Source organism: Alexandromys fortis, unplaced genomic scaffold (assembly GCF_014885135.2).
Source record: "Alexandromys fortis isolate MF-2015 unplaced genomic scaffold, M_Fortis_MF-2015_v1.1 scaffold_10, whole genome shotgun sequence".
NCBI classification, from domain to species: Eukaryota; Metazoa; Chordata; class Mammalia; order Rodentia; family Cricetidae; genus Alexandromys; species Alexandromys fortis.
The window spans coordinates 9,088,195-9,107,123 of NW_026067895.1; the positions used below are offsets into that span (position 1 = coordinate 9,088,195).

The 18,929-nt window shown below is 47.6% G+C and overlaps 1 protein-coding gene across 6 annotated transcripts in view; it reads right to left on the minus strand.

Moving 5' to 3' along the window:
- Positions 1 to 18,929, minus strand: part of Tjp2 (tight junction protein 2) — a 117,505-nt gene that overhangs the window by 58,474 nt on the left and 40,102 nt on the right. Inside the window, exon 1 of one of the 6 annotated variants that reach the window (XM_050158906.1) lies at positions 17,668 to 17,845. The exons of 3 other annotated variants lie outside the window; for them this stretch is intronic. Coding sequence is in view for 2 of the 3 variants with exons in the window: in XM_050158924.1 (XP_050014881.1) it covers positions 14,757 to 14,816 (60 nt within the window). In the remaining variant the exon portion in view is untranslated. Of the gene's footprint in view, positions 1 to 14,756; positions 14,922 to 17,667; positions 17,846 to 18,929 lie in introns of those variants that run through there. 2 more of the 6 variants (XM_050158924.1, XM_050158869.1) reach the window with 2 other exon arrangements.

The window sequence follows — 18,929 nt, forward strand, 5'->3', positions numbered from 1 at the left end:
TTCTCAGCTACAAAGTTAGAAGCCCTCCTGAGACAGAGATGCGGGTAGAGTATCTTATAATGTATTAAGTATGTCTACAATTTATGAGGGGCTACGCTCACAGGTATCCTGGGCTGAAGGCTAAAATGTGCCAAGCAGAGCTTCTCCCCCCACCCCCGCAACCTCCTTCCAGCCCGAGAGTGAGAAGCAGAAGAAGCTGGTGGAATCGAGTTGACCCGCAGGTTTCAAATGGACCCTGGCTCATATTCCTTCCGGTAACATGCGTCAACCAAGTGTTCGCTGTTCCTGAGTCTCGGCTTCCTAGCCTATAAAACACACTTAACCCCTCCTTCCCAATCATCTGGAGAATTCAATGAGGTCAAAACCAGAATCTAAGCCCCAAGATCTCCTGCCCCAGCTTCACCAGCAGAAACACGCAACCAGATGCAGTGTGCCGGCACCAAGCGCGAACAGCGAGCGAGCGCCTCGCCCTGTCCTGGAGGTACCTGTGGAGACATCTTATGCAGAGTTCTGTCCAAGGCTTGGTCACTGAGCTGAAATGAACCTGTCTCCAATGAACACTGCAGCATCTGTGAAAACCAGGACAGGGACTCGGACCTGTCTGCGAGCTTCACTCTAGAGCACTTTAAATCTGACACCCCAGAGATGCCAGGACAAACAATCCCTGAGCCTCCTCCTGCAAGGTGCTTCTTAGGAACTGGGGAGAGCAGGCTTGTGGGGTGGGAGTGGGGGTTGACCTAGATCCAAGCACCACCACGTAATAGGCCAGAAAGATGCATTCTTATTGGTCATGTTTTTAAAAGAGAGAAGGGAAGAGAAGTTGAGGAAGGAGAGCAATGGGGTGGGGGCGGGGGGGGGGGGGTAGAGGCTCCAGTCCTTAGCATCTGGGTTCTCCTTTCTCTTCCTTCATTTCCTGAGCAGCAGCTATGCTACATCTACCCTCCCCCGACACACCCACAATCCCTCCTAATGTAAAAGCAAACCTCCGATATTAAGTGGATCCAGTGGGGGTTCAGACTTTGACTTAAATCATTCGGCTCTGGAATGGAAAAGAGCTGGAAAGATCGTCAGTTAAAAGGACTGGCTGCTCTGACAGAGAAAAACCTGCACTTGTGGGTTCCTGACACCCACGTGGCAGCTTACAACCCCCTGTACCTTCAGTGCCGGGGGATCCAGCACCCTCTTCTGAATTCCACACTCCTAGACACATGTGATACACACACACACACACACACACACACATACACTCAAGCACACACGCATACACCTCAAATATATTTTTAAGAAACCTCTCTGATCTTCTGACATATGCACACATTTCAAAGGACACTTAACGTTTATGCTTTGAGGACATTTTTGTGATCTACCATTTCGAAGAGCTGGTTATAGTCAACCTCTCCCCCAATCAAAGGGCTTCTGTTGCTTACACAGTGAATGTAACAGCCAGGTGGGAACAGTCGAGACCAAGAGGCAGACAGGGATGACAGCTTCCCACTCTGTAACATGTCAACCCATAAATCACTACCCTAAGTACAAAGCCAAAAGCGTAGTAAGCCTGAGAACTGTCGGGGAGGATGTGCTACGCTGTTTTCTTAGGACAGTTCATTGCTGGGACGTGATCCAACTGGACCAGCCCTGACATTTATCCTTCAAATCACACTCCAGATGATGCAGGTGGCTGTGAGCAGTGACTTGGAGCTGGCAGAGTTCCCCCACACAGCCAATCCTCTTAACTAAAATGCCAACTCTCCAGCCCTGTGTTCCAGGCCCCAGAGCCGAGTGTTTTTAGTGAGGGGCTGAACCCAGAATAAATGGATGTTCTTTAGCTCCTTCCTATTCAGACACCTGAGAGTCTTCTGAGAGCTGCACAGATGACAGCGTCCTCTATGTCACAGGTGGGACACAAGAATGGCCTAGGTATGTTTTCTGGACAAAGGAGCATAAACATGACATGTAGAAATTTGACACTGCCCAAATCAAATTTATTTTTAACTCAGTTCTGTTTGTTCACATTTTTCAGCAGAAAAGCCCAGCGAGAAACTTATCTTTGAACAGCAAATGCATAGTTCCCAACAGAGAACAAGCTGTAGGACCTAAGGAGGGCAGAGTCTCAGCTGCCTTTCTTAAGTTCCTGACTTTTGAACAGCGAGTACCAGTCAACCAGGCTATTTATTTATTATAAATAAATAATAAATACTGTGCTACACAAAAGTATATAAAGCAACAGGACAAGTCCCTCTTCAAGTTATAACACTAAGCCTAAATATTTATCGATATCTAGGTCAACACACACAGAAAGAAAGAGAGAGAGAGAGAGAGAGAGAGAGAGAGAGAGAGAGCACAAGCAAGCTAGAGACACAGCACAGTAGTAGAACACTTCCCGAGCATGCACGAGGCCTTGAGTCTCATGCCCAGCAAATATAGAAATAAAATGCCAATATGTATTTAAGCTCCCGCATGGGGAAGGGGTGCAGAGAGGAGGGAATTAGGTCACTGCCCAGAAGTTTCCCTCCACTCTCCACACACTGAGCCCCTTTGTTCATTGTTCAGGCACTGTAAACTGTTTGGACATCCATTGTGAGCTCTGGCTGACTCAAAGTCTGGAGGGAGAAAAAGAGAGAGAGAGAGATAAAATGGGATTCTGTCAATATAGCTCTGGCACTTTCAAAGCCACACAAGCTCTGCAAATAGCCAGCTAGCTGTCTGCAATTTCCAGGGCTGGAGCAAAGTTACTGGCCCTGGCTTATCGCTGAACTTAGATGTCCGATCTCCGTGGATCGCTTCCAGTTCCTCTGAAGAAGCAGTACTGTGGACAGAAGCCTCAGATGTTATTTGGTGAGTCATGTGACCACTGTTTCCCACCAACCTTAAATGAGAAATGGACAAGAGAGTGGCAGAGAAGATAATTTGAAGGGGGAAGAAAGCAGTGAGTCAAGTCTTCTCCAGCAGTGAAAGAGGACATTGCCAAAGGGACTAAGGATATTTCAAGCAATCCAGCACACTTACATCGTATAAACGAGCTCAAATGACGGGGGATATTACTGCCCCCATTTTTCATATTCTATCAGCATGAGATTTGAAGCACTAACTGGGATAAATATGCAATCTCTTTCCATTTCATCTGACAAAATCCTAAAGGCGTTGAGGATGGGTGGAGTCCATTATAATAAATTAGATTTATATACTACCTTGTACTTTATACTATCAAATTAGGACTTCAAAGACAATGTACTCACTGGCATTCTTAAGTAAGTTAACAGAATCAAGCCATCGTCTACTTCTTCTTTAACTTGCAAACTTGAACACCATTATTTCTTCGGTCTTGCTTGATAGCTTGAAATTGCAGACGGCCCAGGCCAACCTCAGGCTCTCGATTCTCCTGCCTTAGCTTCCCAAGTGCTGAGAGTGCAGGCTTGATACCACAACCATGCAGTTTTCTTTTCTTTTCCAGTTCTGGGGATGAACCTAGGGCCTAGCCCATGCCAAACAAGTGCTCCACCACTGAGCTACACGGTCAGACCTTAATGTTATAACTTCTCAAGCCTACTCCTACAGGGAGTGCCCAGAGCCATTGGGGCTCATGTCTGTAGCCCCAATACAGAATTTGAGACCAGCCTTGGCAGCGCTAGAGCCACAGAAGGCAGGCCCTCCCAAAGGTAGGACACCTTACGAGGGAGGTAGCTGTTACAGTTCACCCAGACTGTATCAGGTGACTGACTATAAAGTCAAAGGAGAGACCTGGAAGCATGCATTACAGAAACAGTCATCCTCCAAAATGATGGAAATAAGAAATGACAGCCACTTCCACTGCCTGAGTGCCTCATGGCAATTCCAGAGGACACCCGGGCCTTTCTGGCAAGGACCTGTTCTACCAGAGGTCAAACACCTCCAAGTCCCTGGCTGAGGAGCCTCTGGCATGAGGAGCGTGTATGGACGATCTGAAAGCAAGAAGGACAGCAAAAGTCGCCAGTGTTCCCCTTCCTGCACCACCAGCAGCAAGTCAGTCTGCCAGCTCCCCGTCCCCACAGCCTCAGAGCAGCCAAAGCTGAGGAGGTGACAGGTTCTCGGGAACCTTTGGTTTAGCGACAACAGCACTTTCGTGGGGTCTGTGGGGCAAATCAGAACTCCAGTGACAGGATTTTGGATGTTACTCCAAGAGCCTCCCATTGTTGAGGGGGGCAGGCATCCAATATTCTACTTTCGTTGTCTCTCTCTCACTCCTAGAAATCACTGGAAGAACCTGTCTGCCCAACTATATATACCCTGACTCATACAGTGAGCACTCAAACCCCGGTTCCCAGATGCAAAGACAGCACGTGATAAGAGATAAAGCAAAGAAGTAGCAAGACAAAATAATCCAGGGTCAGGTCTGTGTGACATCAGAGTTACAGACTGACAATTCACAACACAAGACTTCTACTACTTGGAATTCACGCACAAGTATGTTTATGTGCCCAGAATGATGTGTATGGAATTTTTTAAACATCTTTATTCATAAGAGCAAAATTAAAGGAAAAAAAAACATCAAAAGAGTAAAACACAGGACGTGCATACACATGGAATGATGTTGAGTGTACGCACACGGTACGCTACTAAGCAACAAAAGAACTGGTAAGTTTCATACAACAACATAGAAACACAGATGGATGTCACGGAGATTCCCCGGAAAGAAGCAAGACATAAATGCTGACTTCATTTGTAAAAACCTTCTTCAGGTCAAGCAAAGCAAGGGCATGGAGAGGGGGATCAAAGAAGAGCCCCTTGGTGGGGCCAGTTCTATGGTGATACAAAGTGTCCATCTTTCTATCCAAAGGGCAACCACACCAGTGACTTCATGGGATCTTGTGACTAGATGGCAAAACACAGAACTTGCTGAATCGTGTATCTAAAAACAGCTTAAATGGATGATTTAATATTATATTTTACCTCAATTTAGAAAACTTTAATCTTAGCACCAAAAAAAAAAAACAAATAAGAACAACAAAAGAAAATTAAACCCTTCATTTGAAATTTAAACATAAATCTGTATATAAATTACACTTCAACAAAATACCATAAACATGACCACACAGAACGTGTTCGACAATGACGAGAGGGCAGACCTTTCCTGGGTTCTACTGTTCCCCTTTGGGAAGTCTTTCTATATGGAAATCTTTTGGAAACAAATCTTTAAAACACCCCAGTTCTTAAGAAGGCTGAGAATTGGCTGGGCAGTGGTGGCACATGCCTTCAATCCCAGCACTCGAGATGCAGAGGCAGGTGGATCTCTGTGAGTTGGAGGCCAGCCTGGTCTACAGAGGGAGTTCCAGGACAGCCAGTGCTACACAGAGAAACCCTGCCTCAGGGGTGGGAGGTAGGGGTGGGGGCTGAGAGTACCTTGTCTTCCCCCTTCTCTCCCAGAGTCATTTGAGCAGTGTTTCTAACTAGTATTTCCCCCCAGACCTCAGATTAAAATCTTAATTTAGGGCTATGGGTGTAGCTCTGCTGGAGCGCTCTTGCCTTACAGGAGCAGAGCCCTGGGTTCTTTTCCAGCCACCCAGAAAGGAAAGAAAACTTCTCCCCACAGAGGCTGTGCGCAGCTCTGGGGCCTCTAAACTCTCCAAGTCTCCCGCAGTCTGTTTTGCCCTGGTAACAAATAGTAACATGAAGAAGACAGCAACAGAAGTTTTCAGTTCCATACCTGGGAAGTTTCAGAGAGTGTTGAAGAGGCCACAAATCTCTCTCCCCTCTTAAAACTCGCTGAGACACAAACCAGAGCAGCCAGAGGGTGCAAAGCGCTTCCCCTGAAGCCCTGCTCAAACACTCTGGTGTGCTTGAGGCTAAAGCTACAGAGAGCTGGCCTTTCACAGTAGTCGGGGCAGGAGGAAGTCCCCCTTCTCAAGCCCCAGAGGAGTCTGGTCTTTGGCCTGGCTGGAAGCAGACCAGAAAAAGTCTGCAGCCCCTTCCGTGCTCATCCCGGCAAAAGTTCACTCTGGGGAAAAGTCTATGGCAAAGGACAAGGATGTGGGAAGCTCCGTGGATACAGCCTGGGAAGGACAGAGAAAAGAATGAAGAAAGAGTCTCTAGGAGCCCTCCCTGCAGAAAGGCTGTAGTAGAGAGGAACACATACTGCTCCTGCAGAGGACCCAAGTTGAGGTCCCCAAACCCACATCAAGCAGCTCCTAACTGCCAGCGTTAGGGGGATCTAATGCCCCTGGCCTCCATATGGTTACCTGACTCACATGCATACACCCCCACACAGACACACACACACATAATTAAAATCAAGATAAAATCTGGAAGCTGGAGAGAAGGCTCAGTGATTAAAAGTGCTTCCTGCTCTTCCAGAGGACCTAAGTTCAGTTCCCAACACCCCTATCAGGTACCTCTCCCTGCCTCCAGGGGTACCCACACACATCCACATTAAAAATAAGCCAAACTTATTCTTTTATATAATAAGGGCTGGAAATACTGCTCAGTGATTAAGGGCACTTGTGGCTCTTACGGAGAACCTGGCTTCATTTTCTAGCACCCACATGGCAGCTCACAACTATCTTTGGAAACTTTAATCCCAGCACTCCAGAGTTAGAGTCAGGAGGATCTCTGTGAGTTCAAAGCCAGCCTGGTCTACATAGTGAACTCCAGGACAGCCATAACTACACAATACAGAAAACCTGTCTTGACAAAAAGAAAGTCTCACCGGGCGGTGGTGGAGTGCGCCTTTAATTCCAGCACTCGGGAGGCAGAGGCAGGCGGATCTCTGTGAGTTCGAGGCCAGTCTGGTCTACAAGAGCTAGTTCCAGGGCAGGCTCCAAAGCCACAGAGAAACCTTGTCTTGAAAAAAACAAAGGAAAAAAAAATCTCTAACTCCAGTTCCAAGGGATGTGACACACTCTTCTGGCCTCTGAAAGTACCAGGCACAAATGTAGTACACAGATATACAAGAAAGCAAACACTCATACATATGAAACAAAATTAATTTCAGAAATAAGCAATTAAAATCTGGAAAAGGGAGGAAAGGGCAGCCACTACTAGCCTGCAGAGGCAAGGGAACCTGCAGGATCTGGGCTAGTGCATTATTCAAGCTGCAACTTAATAACAGCTCTTTCCACCGCCCTGTGAGCTAAGCAACTACCAGGCACCCTGGGAAGCTTGCCTTTAAACAGTATTCCTTAAAATGTCTTTCAGGAAGAAAAGAAGGAAAGACCCAGCAGTCTCTCTTTAAAAGAAAATAAACTCACCCAGAAAAAAAAAAAATACAGTTGAAAGAGCAAGTGATCTGGAACAAGGAAGTCCTGGTCACTCAGCATGGCCTCTAGGCTTTACACCCAAGCACTGGGAGCCTTCAAAAGCTAAGGACCACAGAAAGCTGTTAGCCATCAAACTAGGTAGAACTTAAGTCTGTGACTTACATCAAAGGGCCAGTTAGTTAGCACTGCAGCAGATGCTGCTTCCATGCCTAAGTCAAGAGTTCTGCAGCTAGAGGTACCACAGGATCCCCACACCTCTCATCCCAGGACTCAGGAGGCCAAAGCAACACAGTAACAAGTTTCAGGCCAGCCTAAGCTACACACAGCCCCATCTCAACAATACCAAGAGAAGTCCGGGCACAATTCTACAAGTTTTGGTAAGACTTTTTTTCGCTCACAAACTATCATCCACTCACTACGTGTAATATAAGGAATTCTCTCTCCTAAGTCTGAGAGAATTTTCTTTCACTAGCCTGAGTCATGCTAGCTCACGCCTCCCCAAATCAAGTCAATGTGACAAATACACAGCGAGTATGACTGCTGCCCTGGGCCGTCCACTGTGACTCACAGGAGGGCAGGGCTCCCGGCTGATGAGAAGCGACCGTTGGTATGCATGAAGGGTGATAAGGGCCGGAGTAAACAGGGACAGGTGCACACCAGCCAATCCCAAACAACAGTGGAGCAGCTGACTACAGACTACAGAGGGCTAAGGAGGAAACACACTCCCGAAACTGAGCTCATCGGGAAGTCCTTCGGTTTTGCTGAGAAACTCCCTCAAATAATCTCCTCATTCTGCTCGGCTGGCTCCTCCAAAGTCTTGAGAGTGGCAGATGACTTCGCAGGGAAGCATTTATGACTCCTCGGTGGTGAAACTCCACCCAGCCAGGTTCTCAGGTGCTGCTGCTATCCTTGTAAGGCAACGTGAAGAAACAGACCAGACCAAGAGCTGAACAGAACTAGTTTCTTTAGGGCTCGGCTAGGAACTGTTCTCACTTCCTGGGAACAAATTGCTACAGCTGGATGTCAAAAAGCAAGCTGGGGCAATCTGACAAATTTCCCTCTCCTTCCTCCAGAGAACAAAGCCCCTAGAAGGTGCACGCCCTGTAAGTACTAATTGCTACTAGAAAGCATTATCTCCCAGTACCTTGCCAATCTCCTCAGAGATTGAAAACAACATTCCATCCAGCAGAGGAGCTCCTTAGCAGAGAGGTAAACAACAACAAAAAAGCTTCAAGAACTCCCCAAAACTGACAAGATTGATTAGGCCCCTCCCTGCCCAGGGGCAAAAAAGTCTCAGACAAGAGCTGCCTGGAAGACCTTTAGACCAGCTGTGGCACCTGCAAAGGAGAGTCAACCTGCTGAGCTGCCTGCAGGCTGTGCAGTGTGTTCCGCAGTCCCAGCTTCTGTGAGCTGTCACCCAAGCTGGGGTGGGCCTTGGTGATGCAGTTCTCTTGGAGTTATTTCTGCTCCTGTAAGTAACCCCTCACCCATATTCCTGTAAGTAACCCCAATAAAGCTCACTGGGTCACCAAACTGGACTTTGGTGTTGTCTGTACCACTGAAAGCCAGACTGTCAACTATCTGGGGTGAGTAGCTGAGTATGTTTAATTTCACCAGGACTTCAACTCCAGGGACTAAAAAATCTGTGACACTATCAAAGCTTTCTTTACTACCATGGCAAAAATGTAACTAGACTTTCATCATCAGTAACCAATGATAGACTAAAAACTACCGACAAAACCCAGAGCCCTGGTCCTGCCAGGTGTCTACACAGTTAAGAGCACTGGTTGCTCTTGCAGAGGACCAGGGTTTGGTTCCCAGCATTTATGTGTCAGCTCACAACCACCTCTAAGTCCTGACCCAGAGGACATGATACCCTCTTCTGGCCTCCAAAGGTAGCAGGTACCCATGTGTTGCACAATATACATGTAGACATAAATAATACAGTAATATTTTAATAAGTACCTGGCACAGCAGGTACTTAGCATATTCCAGGCCCTGGCTGCCACCCCCAGCATCCCGAGACAACAAAAGGGATGGGAGGCATTCATTCATAGATGTGTGGAGATTGCATTTTCATCATTAACTAGATCTCCAGCTCCCTTATACAGAACAGGGGAGGAGAAACGTAAACAGACGCCACACCCATGGAAGTCTAGTTAGGCTAAACACTAAAGTTTAAATAAGCATTATTACAAAACACATCCGACTTCGGAACGATGCCAGCCTGCATCGTGTCGAAGACCTGACTTTAACCATTTGGCAGGTACACTCAACAAATACCTGACTAGATCCAAGTCACTAGCCAACGGCTTAGGGCTTCTCACAAACGGCACTGGCACCACCAGGACACTCGGGGAGCGCTTTGTGATGCAAGCAGAGGGTCCCCTCTTCATTTTTATCCACCAACCATCAATATGCATCTCAACTGCCAAACCCAAGCAGGGGATGGTTTGCTACCTCAATCTTTCTTGTCCCTCTGACATCCTTGTTAGAGCCCTTTCCACGGCTCAATACATGAACCAAAAGCATAAAAATGTGCTCCATCTCCAGCACCATAAAGTGAATTCATTAACTAAAAGTCAAAACGCCTCCATTCAACACACTTTTGAAAGACGCTGAGAAGGTAAAACCATTCACATGTCAAGCCGTCTGGGGAATCTGCATTCTTCAAGCCTCACTGAAAAACAAAGTGATACTCTCCAGAAGAGCCAAAGTCCTTCCTCGCTGTCACTCCGCTTTATCACAAAAGAATGAACAACATTTGGTGATCCAACATTTGGCAAAGCGACACCTCCTTGTAGAAAGCAGAAAAAGGGACGAGAATTGGGCTGGATGTTAAGAGTCTCACCAGGCACCCCATGGACAAAGACAAAGAACTGAGCTGAAACTGGGGGATATACCCATGCTAAAGACAGAGTCCACAGTGCTCAACGCTCCTGGCCTCCCAGGATGATTCTGCGTGTTCTGCTCCTGAAGGTGCAGTGGGGCTACACACACTCAGAGTTCTCCAGAACCAAGTCACCCATGTTTTACACAGCTCTGCCCAAATCTCAAATAGCAAAAGTAACCACCGCACTCACAGTCCTTCATCCTAATACTAAGTTTACACACCTTTTTTGTTTTTGTTTTTTGAGACAGGATTTCTCTCTGTAGCCCTGGCTGTCTTGGAACTCACTCTGTGGACCAGGCTGGCCTCGAACTCACAGAGATACACCAACATGCTGGGATTAAAGGTGTGCACTACCATCATCTAGCTTACACATCTTAACACAGACTCAGTTCTGCTTGAAAATCACTTTTGCCTCGTCCTAAGTAAGCTAGCTAATCTTGAAACAAGTGGGACTGGTGGCTGGTTTTGGTTTTTTTTTTTTTTTTTTTTTTTTTTGGCCCTCACATAACATTAATGTAGAACTGAAACACAGAGTACATCCCTTCCAACAAACTAATAAAGACAGAATTTAATCCCTGTGAAAGACAATTCTTGGCTTGGTTTTGTTGGTGGTGATGATTTGTGTTTATTATGATACAGGGTCTCATTAGGTTGCCCTGGCTGGCCTAGAATTCAGAGATATGCCTGCTTCTGCTCCAGAGTGCTAGGCCAACAGCATGCGTTACCATACCTGGCTGGGTTCGTTTGCTGTTGTTGTCTTATTATTTAAAAATACAGGGTCAGGTGGAAGTACACTCCTTTAATCCCAGCACTGGGGAGGCAGAAGCAGGTGGATCTCTAAAGTCAAGGCCAACCTTGACAGACTATGACAGGACAGACTATTCCCGGACAGCCAGTGCAACGCAGAGAAACTGTCTCAAAAAAAAAAGAATAGCGTTGGAGAGATGGCTCAGAAGCTAAGAGTGCTTGCTGCTCTTGAAGAGGACCCAGGTTTGATTCCCAGCCCCAACATAAGACACTCACAACCACCTGTAACTACAGTCCCAGGGAACCCAATGTCCCCTTCCGGCACCAGGCAATACATCCATGCAAACACAGCACCATATACATAAAATTAATTAATTTTTTAAAATAATTTTCTAAACCAGGCGTGGTGGTACACCTTTAATCACAGCACTCAGGAGGCAGAGGCAGGAGGATCTCTGCATTACAAGTAAATAAACAAATAATTTTCTACCTAAAAATTTGTATGCACCACAACTGGGTAAATATGCTAGGAAAAAAAAAGTATTTAGGAGAGTCAAAGTCCTTATTGTTTTTTGTTTGTTTTTTTTTCTGAGCTCACAAGTAAATCACCTTGAAGAAGCTTGGGGATAAATGGCCAAAATAACAGGCACCAATCATAAAACAAAAACAGGATAGAGGCCAAAAGCAACTCTGTATCCAAGTGCATGCCCAGGACATATCAGGCCCTAGCCTAAATTCCCTCCTCTGATCAACAACGCCACAGCCCAGGTACACACCGGAAGTACAAGTCTAAACCAGGTAAGAAAGAGCACAAAATTCAAACCCACAGCTCTGCGTGACCCCAAACGCTGCAAGCTTACTTGACTGCTTTCCTGGGTACCATCCCAAGTCAGCACTGGCCACTGCGATCATAGCTCCCGGGGAACCTCTTTCCGCGGTAGTCCACACTTGACACAGCTAACACCTCGAGAGACCCTCGCCAAGGTCACAGGGGCGTGGACTGCTACTAATAAGGCAGAAGGGGGCGTCACAAAAGTTCCTGTGTAGGTTAAATAAGGGCACTACGGTTTTCTATTCTTAACCAATGTGTATAAACTTTGATGAGCTTAGCTCACCAAACTGGTGTTAAGTTAGGCCTCTGAATCTATGGCTGGTCCAGCTAAGGTGCCAATTCTGGTCCCCTCCATCCAAGACCTGTGCAGGGAAACCCTGCACAGGATAGCACCAAACCAAAAATCACCTCTAGCTCTCAACGTAGAAACTGCTGGCCCAAGGTCACTGTGGCCAGAAGTCTTTGCATCCTTGGCTGCTGCTAAGGGTATAATCAATGGGGCGTTTTATTGGGAGTCGTCTCTCAATGGAGAGAAATCTTTAATATGGCCAGGCTGCTTAATGGGATTTGTTTTAGGGATTAGGCAAGGAATTCCCTAATGGCTTAATTCATCTTGGGAGACCTGAAAGGTTGAGTGGTTATTGGTCCTTCCCAATTCCACAGCTGCCCTGTGGCACCCACACCTTCAACCACAGCCCAACCAAATCAGGATGTCATTCCCCAAGCGCTCAGATATATTTGGACAAACAGTGCTCACTCGGCACCCAGGAGATGGCTGGTTAGCTGTGATCTGCTGTCAGTGTACAAGGAACTAGATCAAGGGTTAAGTAAATTTAGGCAGAAGTCACTGTAAATGAATTCCCCAGAGGGCAGTAAGATGAATCTGGTTGTGTTTTTAAGCAAGCCTCAGAAACAGTACCATTTCCTATGTTGGGAGCGGAGTGGGGTGTTAACTATGCAGGCAGCTCCCAGGCAGGTTAGCAGAGTCAGGCCACTATTAAAGTTCTGTTACTGACACTCAAGGCCTTCCAAAGAGGTTTCTACAACACTTTCTGCGTCTCAGATTTTTCATTGGCAACTATCTGGCACCTCCTACCTACACTGCTAGGCCTTATCTCCTGTATCAATGCCAAATCCTTCATTTAAAACCCCACACTTAAATTTTGGGACTAATGACCACTGGGTACCTAGCACACACTCTATGCCAGTGCACTGTGAGGTGGGTACATTCCCAGCCATTCTCTACAGTGGCTGACATCAGGAAGTGTCTGACGTCAGGAAGTGTCTGCACCTGTGTTCTTTCTTCCCTGAAAGAATCCCCTAAGGGATGCACGCAGAGAGGACAATCCCACCCTTTGTTGCAATTCTAAATAGCTGAACATGCATGCATCAGTATTAAACATCCTCTCCCTCAGTGCCAGGAATCACGTAAAGCCAGTCCTATCTAAAGCAGTCTACCATGCTGGGGTCACTGGACTCCTGCAAGCAGAAATCCAGTCTTAGCCGATTTATCTCCTCAAAGTGACCGGTACTAACCAGGTGCTCATTAAACGTTAGCTCAGTGGTACCGAAAAGCTGCCACTGGGGAAGCCACTCAAAAATATACCTGAGATCCACACACCCAAAGACAATCTTCCCCTCTCTCTCTCTCTCTCTCTCTCTCTCTCTCTCTCTCTCTCTCTAACACACACACACAGAGTTGTAGTAAATTTTCAAGAGAGAAAAAACCCTTCCCTTTTATCAATCTTTCCAAGACGCTCTGTCGAGGGTAAAAACAAAATTCAAAAGCCACTGTTACCTTGATTAAAGCTCCCTCCCCTTCTCTTGTCTTCCCAAGGACAGCACCCTGTCCACACTTCTTTAAAGGCACCATTGGTCTCCTTATTCCTTGGGAGTTTCCCTAACAAAACTGTGGATGAAACTACACGACTTTTCCTTATCTTTGCATTCCCCACGCGGAAGCGGCATTATTCAAGAAAATGTACTGAGTTAGCTAACACATTCTTACCCTAAGCAGGATGGTAAAATGGCACTCTTCCACAAATGCAATTACTACTTACTAATTTCTCAGCTAAACCTACCTCGTCCCAAGCGAACCTGGCAGGGTGGCTCTCCTGGGACAAATGGACCTGTTTTTTGTTAAGGGATCCTGATCACAGCCAACAGACCACCTAGGAAGCTGCGAGGACATCTCTCCCTCTCTGCTGGGATTCAGCAGGCAGCGGAGGCAAGGGAGTATGCAGGACAGGGCAGTTTCTGGGAGGGGATGACTCCTCACTGGGAACCTCAGGGAAAGCCACAACCATTATTACTCACTCAGGTCAGACAGTGGCCAAAGAAGCAACTCAGCCTGCGAACTAAAGCTAAAATAGAAGGGAAGGCTGTATTCCATTACCGAGTCCTGGCAGGTTCCCTCCCAAGTTCTTCACATTTCAAGAATGTGAAAAAGCCCGAGGTCGAAATCCCTGATTATTTATACCTTAAAATAAACTACTGTGTAAAAGCGGAAACCTGACAAACGGAGACGTAAAATAAAAGGGACTGATGACAGGTAAGGTACTCCCAGAACACAAACCATTCATCATCACTCCTTTCTGGGGCTTCCTCCGAAACCCCATCTCCATTCCCTACTGCAAAAGAAGTTATACCGCAGAAGCAGCTGACCAAAAAGGAAAGTGTGGATTTGGGCATCCGAAGAGTCCTCAGTTTCTCTCAGTACATGGCTAGAATCTCTGCTTTAAGCTGGAAAGAGCACAGACAAGCGTCCAGTCGGCAGCGACCACAGGACAGAAAGTCTTGAGAACCAACACCAGGGAGCTGGGTTCTACACTTTCCCCTACTTGCGATTTCATCTCAAAGCCAAGTGACTTCAGAGAGGTCATAAGCCATCAGCGCCATCCTAGCAGTCCACGACTTTCTTGAGCCCTGGTCCCCCCGCAGGAGGACCCTGGCTATCTACAGCCCAGAGAGACCAAGCCCGGGCATAGAGGGGAGCCACGCGGAGCCCACCCGCTCCCACGCAGCCGCTCGCCGCTCGGCCTGGGAGAAAACTTACGCGCAGCCAGCCCGACAGCTCCCGCCGCGGTGGGAACCCGCGGTCTCCCCGCACCGGCATCTCGCGCGCTCTTCTGCCGGCACGTCCTCCTTGTCGCGGCTCAGAACTACAAGCTGCAGTGGCGGCCCGTACGCCACCACGGGGAGCCTCCCCTTTGTCCCTCCTCCCGCGGCGCAGCCGGCCCGCCCCGCGCTTAGCTGCGCCCACGCCGGCTGGGCAGCCGGGGAAACTCCAACGGCCGCTACCACCCTCGCAGCCGGGGGATGGCTCGCCGGCGCCGCGCCGGAGACCCCGCGGCGAGCAGAGTCATGCGCCCCGACTCCCGGCCGGCGACAGAGAACCTGGGGCGGTAGGAGGTCCCCGAATTCGTGCGTCCGGCTTGCACCCCCGCCTCGCTGGCCGGATGGTTCGCTCCGCCCGCGCGCTTAGGAGCCAGCAGGTCCGGCCGAGCGCGCGCCCGGGTAAGCGCTGAGCGGGTGGCAAGGCTGGCCGGTGTCCGCTGATGTCCTGGAAGTCGCGTGGCGTCCTGACGGACACCTTTTAGAGAGTGCACCGTGGGGCTTCCCACAAGCAGTGCTTGGGTTCTCTTCCAGAGAACAGCTGGGAAAACCCCAAAGCTTTGCGTCGGAAGTGACCCGCGGGGCCAGCCGGCACAGATAAGTGTTGCACCCCAAATTTCGCAGCTCCACTGCTGACCCAGATTCCAAGGGTACAAAGGTGTTAGGATTAAATAGTAAAGCGGGAATTTTTAAAGCAATGCCGGCCAGGTTACCCTCCTTGGCATATCGCCAGCAACTCTAATAAAGAGATTGAAATCCGTCTCCTTCGCCAGTGTACAAAAGACAGTAGTAGGTCACAAGGCTGATCCGACAGGATTTATTCAGAGTTCCCCTTGTGCAAGATTCGTGAGATTTAAATAAACTGTCCTATTACAGGAGCACATAAAGTATTTAGAGAGTCAAAAACTGATACACTGATTAAACACATGACTTGGAGTTAGAAGAGAAAGCGTGCCCGCCGCTGTTCTGCCCTTAAAGTGGAGAACAACCCCCAGCCTAGGCCCATAAATTGATAGGTAAGAGGTAGAAAGGTCTGGAGAGCCGCATGACGAGATCCAGATGCCGACGGGCTCTCTGAGAATGGCTTCACTTCCTGTCTAATCAGAACAAGTTTGGCAGTATATGTGGAAAAACAAGTCTTGCAGATGCTGCCCTCAAAGCATTACGCTGCTGGCCTCCTTTGGAGTAGGAAGTCCACGCCTTTGAGTAAGCGCTGTGAGTAACATTTCCCTCTTCATCTCCAGTCTCCACTGAGATGCGGGCTAGTCTTCCTGACCCGCGCTGTATTACCCTCCTGATCTAAGCACCTATTTGAAAATGGTTCCCCAAATTAGGTAGTGCTGCAGGCTTACTACAGTGGTAATGACAGCAGCACTTGCCAGCCGGTCACACCTTACCTTCATGAGTTCATTACGTAAACAAAGCATCCACAAAGGAAGAAAGGATCCAGAACGTAGCAATTACACCTGTTTAATGGCTCCCTTCCCCTCCGTGACTGGGGCTGTCCAATTTGAGCAGTCCTTGCCACCTGCCTGTATTGACATTTCACTTTCAGCCAACTAAAATGAGAAGCGGTGAACATTTCAGTTTCTCAGCCATACTACCTACATCCAGGGCTGACAGCCACGTGTGCCCAATGGCGACAACTGGGCAGCCCAGATACAGACTATTCCCATCGTGACAAATGATGACAGGTTTATATACCTACCACTTCTTCTGACACAACACCTGAAAAGAAGCATTCTATAAGCTTAATTCAATTGCTACACTTTTTTTCTTTCTTTCTTTTTTGTTTTTGTATTAGATTTTTTTTTTCAAGACAGAGATCTCTGTGTAACCCTGGTTGTCCTAGAACTCACTTTGTAGAGCAGGCTGGCCTCGAACTCACAGAGATCTGCCTGCCTCTGGAGTGCTGGGGTGAAAGGCATGAGCTACCACCTCCCAGCTGCTACATGGGCTTTGTGATGGCGGTGTAAACCGTACAACTCTAACAACTCAAGTCTCTGCAACAAGCTCTTGCTACGTAGCCCAGGCTACCTTCAACCTAGAAATCTGTCTGTCTGAAGTGCTAAAATGCTGAGATTACAAGGCATACAACCACCATAGCTGGCCCTAAAGTAATTCCACCCTTCTGAGAAGCAATGTATTTCACAGTGATACAATATTTCAAACCCACTCTTGGAATTTGTTTAACCTCTACTTTTTTGTTTTGTTTTCTTTTCTCTTTTGTGGCAAGGTCTCACTATGCAGATCAGGCTAACCTTCCTCCTGCCTCAGGGAGTCCTTTACAACAGAAGGTCAGCAAGCAGGGGAAAATGGAAGTTCATCCCTACTGATGTGGGGAGGGTGGAGTTCAGAGAGAGCTTCCAGAGATAGCTTGCTAATACAAGCGAGAAGTAAGGATGCGCTTGTGAAACAAAATTAAAGGAAAAATAAGAACAAGTAGAAACAAAGAATCTGGCCCTGGCAGCCTTTCCCTGAGGGTACCATGGACCGCAGGTGCTGAACACCTTTACAAAAGGGGGGTTAAGTGAGCATTTTATATAGATATCTGTTGTCTTCCTGGCCGATAGGTTTTAGCAGTTAGGATCTGGGGAACGGTGGTAAGAATTTAATCTGTACCTAATACCACTGTGGGAAAGCAGGCGAAATATGATGTAGGTCTGAAGTCAGACAGCTTAGACAAAAGGAAGTCAGATTCAAAAGAGACTGAGGAAGTGGCTCAGTAGACTGGCAACTGAGCAGTAGTGAGAGACAAGAGGGAAGTGAGCCCAGAATGACTCTCAGGTTTGTGGCGCACTTCCATAGACATTCCTTTGACCGCAGTGGAGAATTCAGGAGAGGGAGCTTACCTTGGGAGGGGCCTGAGGAAGGATAATGAATGAGTTTAGTGAAACACAGCAGTCAAGAGCGATGCGTCATCCAGGTGGAGATGCTCGGTAATTCACCCTGGACCAAGTGTCAACTGCAGGAGGGATTAAGGAACACCTGCATAGAGAGGTCTGGGACTCATCCGTGAGTTGTGGAAGTTGACGTCATGAGAAGGGATGAGTCTGTTTAGACAAAGATGTAATTAGAGGCAAAGGTGGACCAAAGACAGGACCTGCTTATGGGAATGCTAGTGTTCAAGGAGTGTTATGAACTCTGCAGGACAGAGAGCAGAGCAAGCCCTAAAGGGCAGAAGCAGCTTTCTGGGGGGAGAATGGTCAGAAAGTCATGGGAGGAGTGAGGTTTAGGAAAGGGAGAGCATAGCCAATAACAGCATTGTGAGGAAGTCAGTCGCAGGCTAGGGCTGGACCTCCCTTGCTAGAGTGCTTAGCAGGCACGCGCAAATCCAGAGTTCGAGCCCCAGCACAATGTAACAATATGGTGGCACACTCGGAAGGGGAGGGCAGGAGCATTAAAAGTCCACTCCGCTCTATAGAGAGTTGAAGGTCAGCCTGGGCAATACAACATCATCTCTCTTTCAAACAAACAAAACAAAACAATCTGACTCGGAACCTAATTGCTTCACAGAGACCGACTGCTAATATTGGTCAAAGCTGTTCCACTCTGAAGTTCCGTTGCCAATCACAGGAGATGGACGTCATCTATGTTCAGTGATAAGCGCTATTAAGCCCTACTTAACGAAAGCAGGTCCAGCATTAGTGACCTATGTCTATAATCCCAGGAGTAAGGCAGGACAATCTTGAGTTAAAGGCCAGCCTCAACTTCCCTGGGCAGATCTGCCTCAATGAAAAAGACAAAATAGGGGCTGGAGAGATGGCTCAGTGGTTAAAAGCACTGGCTGCTCTTTCAGAGGACCTGAGTTCAATTCCCAACAACCACATGGTGGCTCACAACCATCTGTAATGAAATCTGGCGCCCTCCTCTGGCATGCGGGCATACATGGAGGCAGAATGTTGTATACATAATAAATAAATAAATCTTAAAAAAAGGGGGCTGGAGAGATTGCTCAGTGGTTAAGAGCATTGCCTGCTCTTCCAAAGGTCCTGAGTTCAATTCCCAGCAACCATATAGTGGCTCACAACCATCTGTAATGGGGTCTGGTGCCCTCTTCTGGCCTGCACGCATACATGGAAGGAATGCTGTATACTAAATAAATAAATAAATA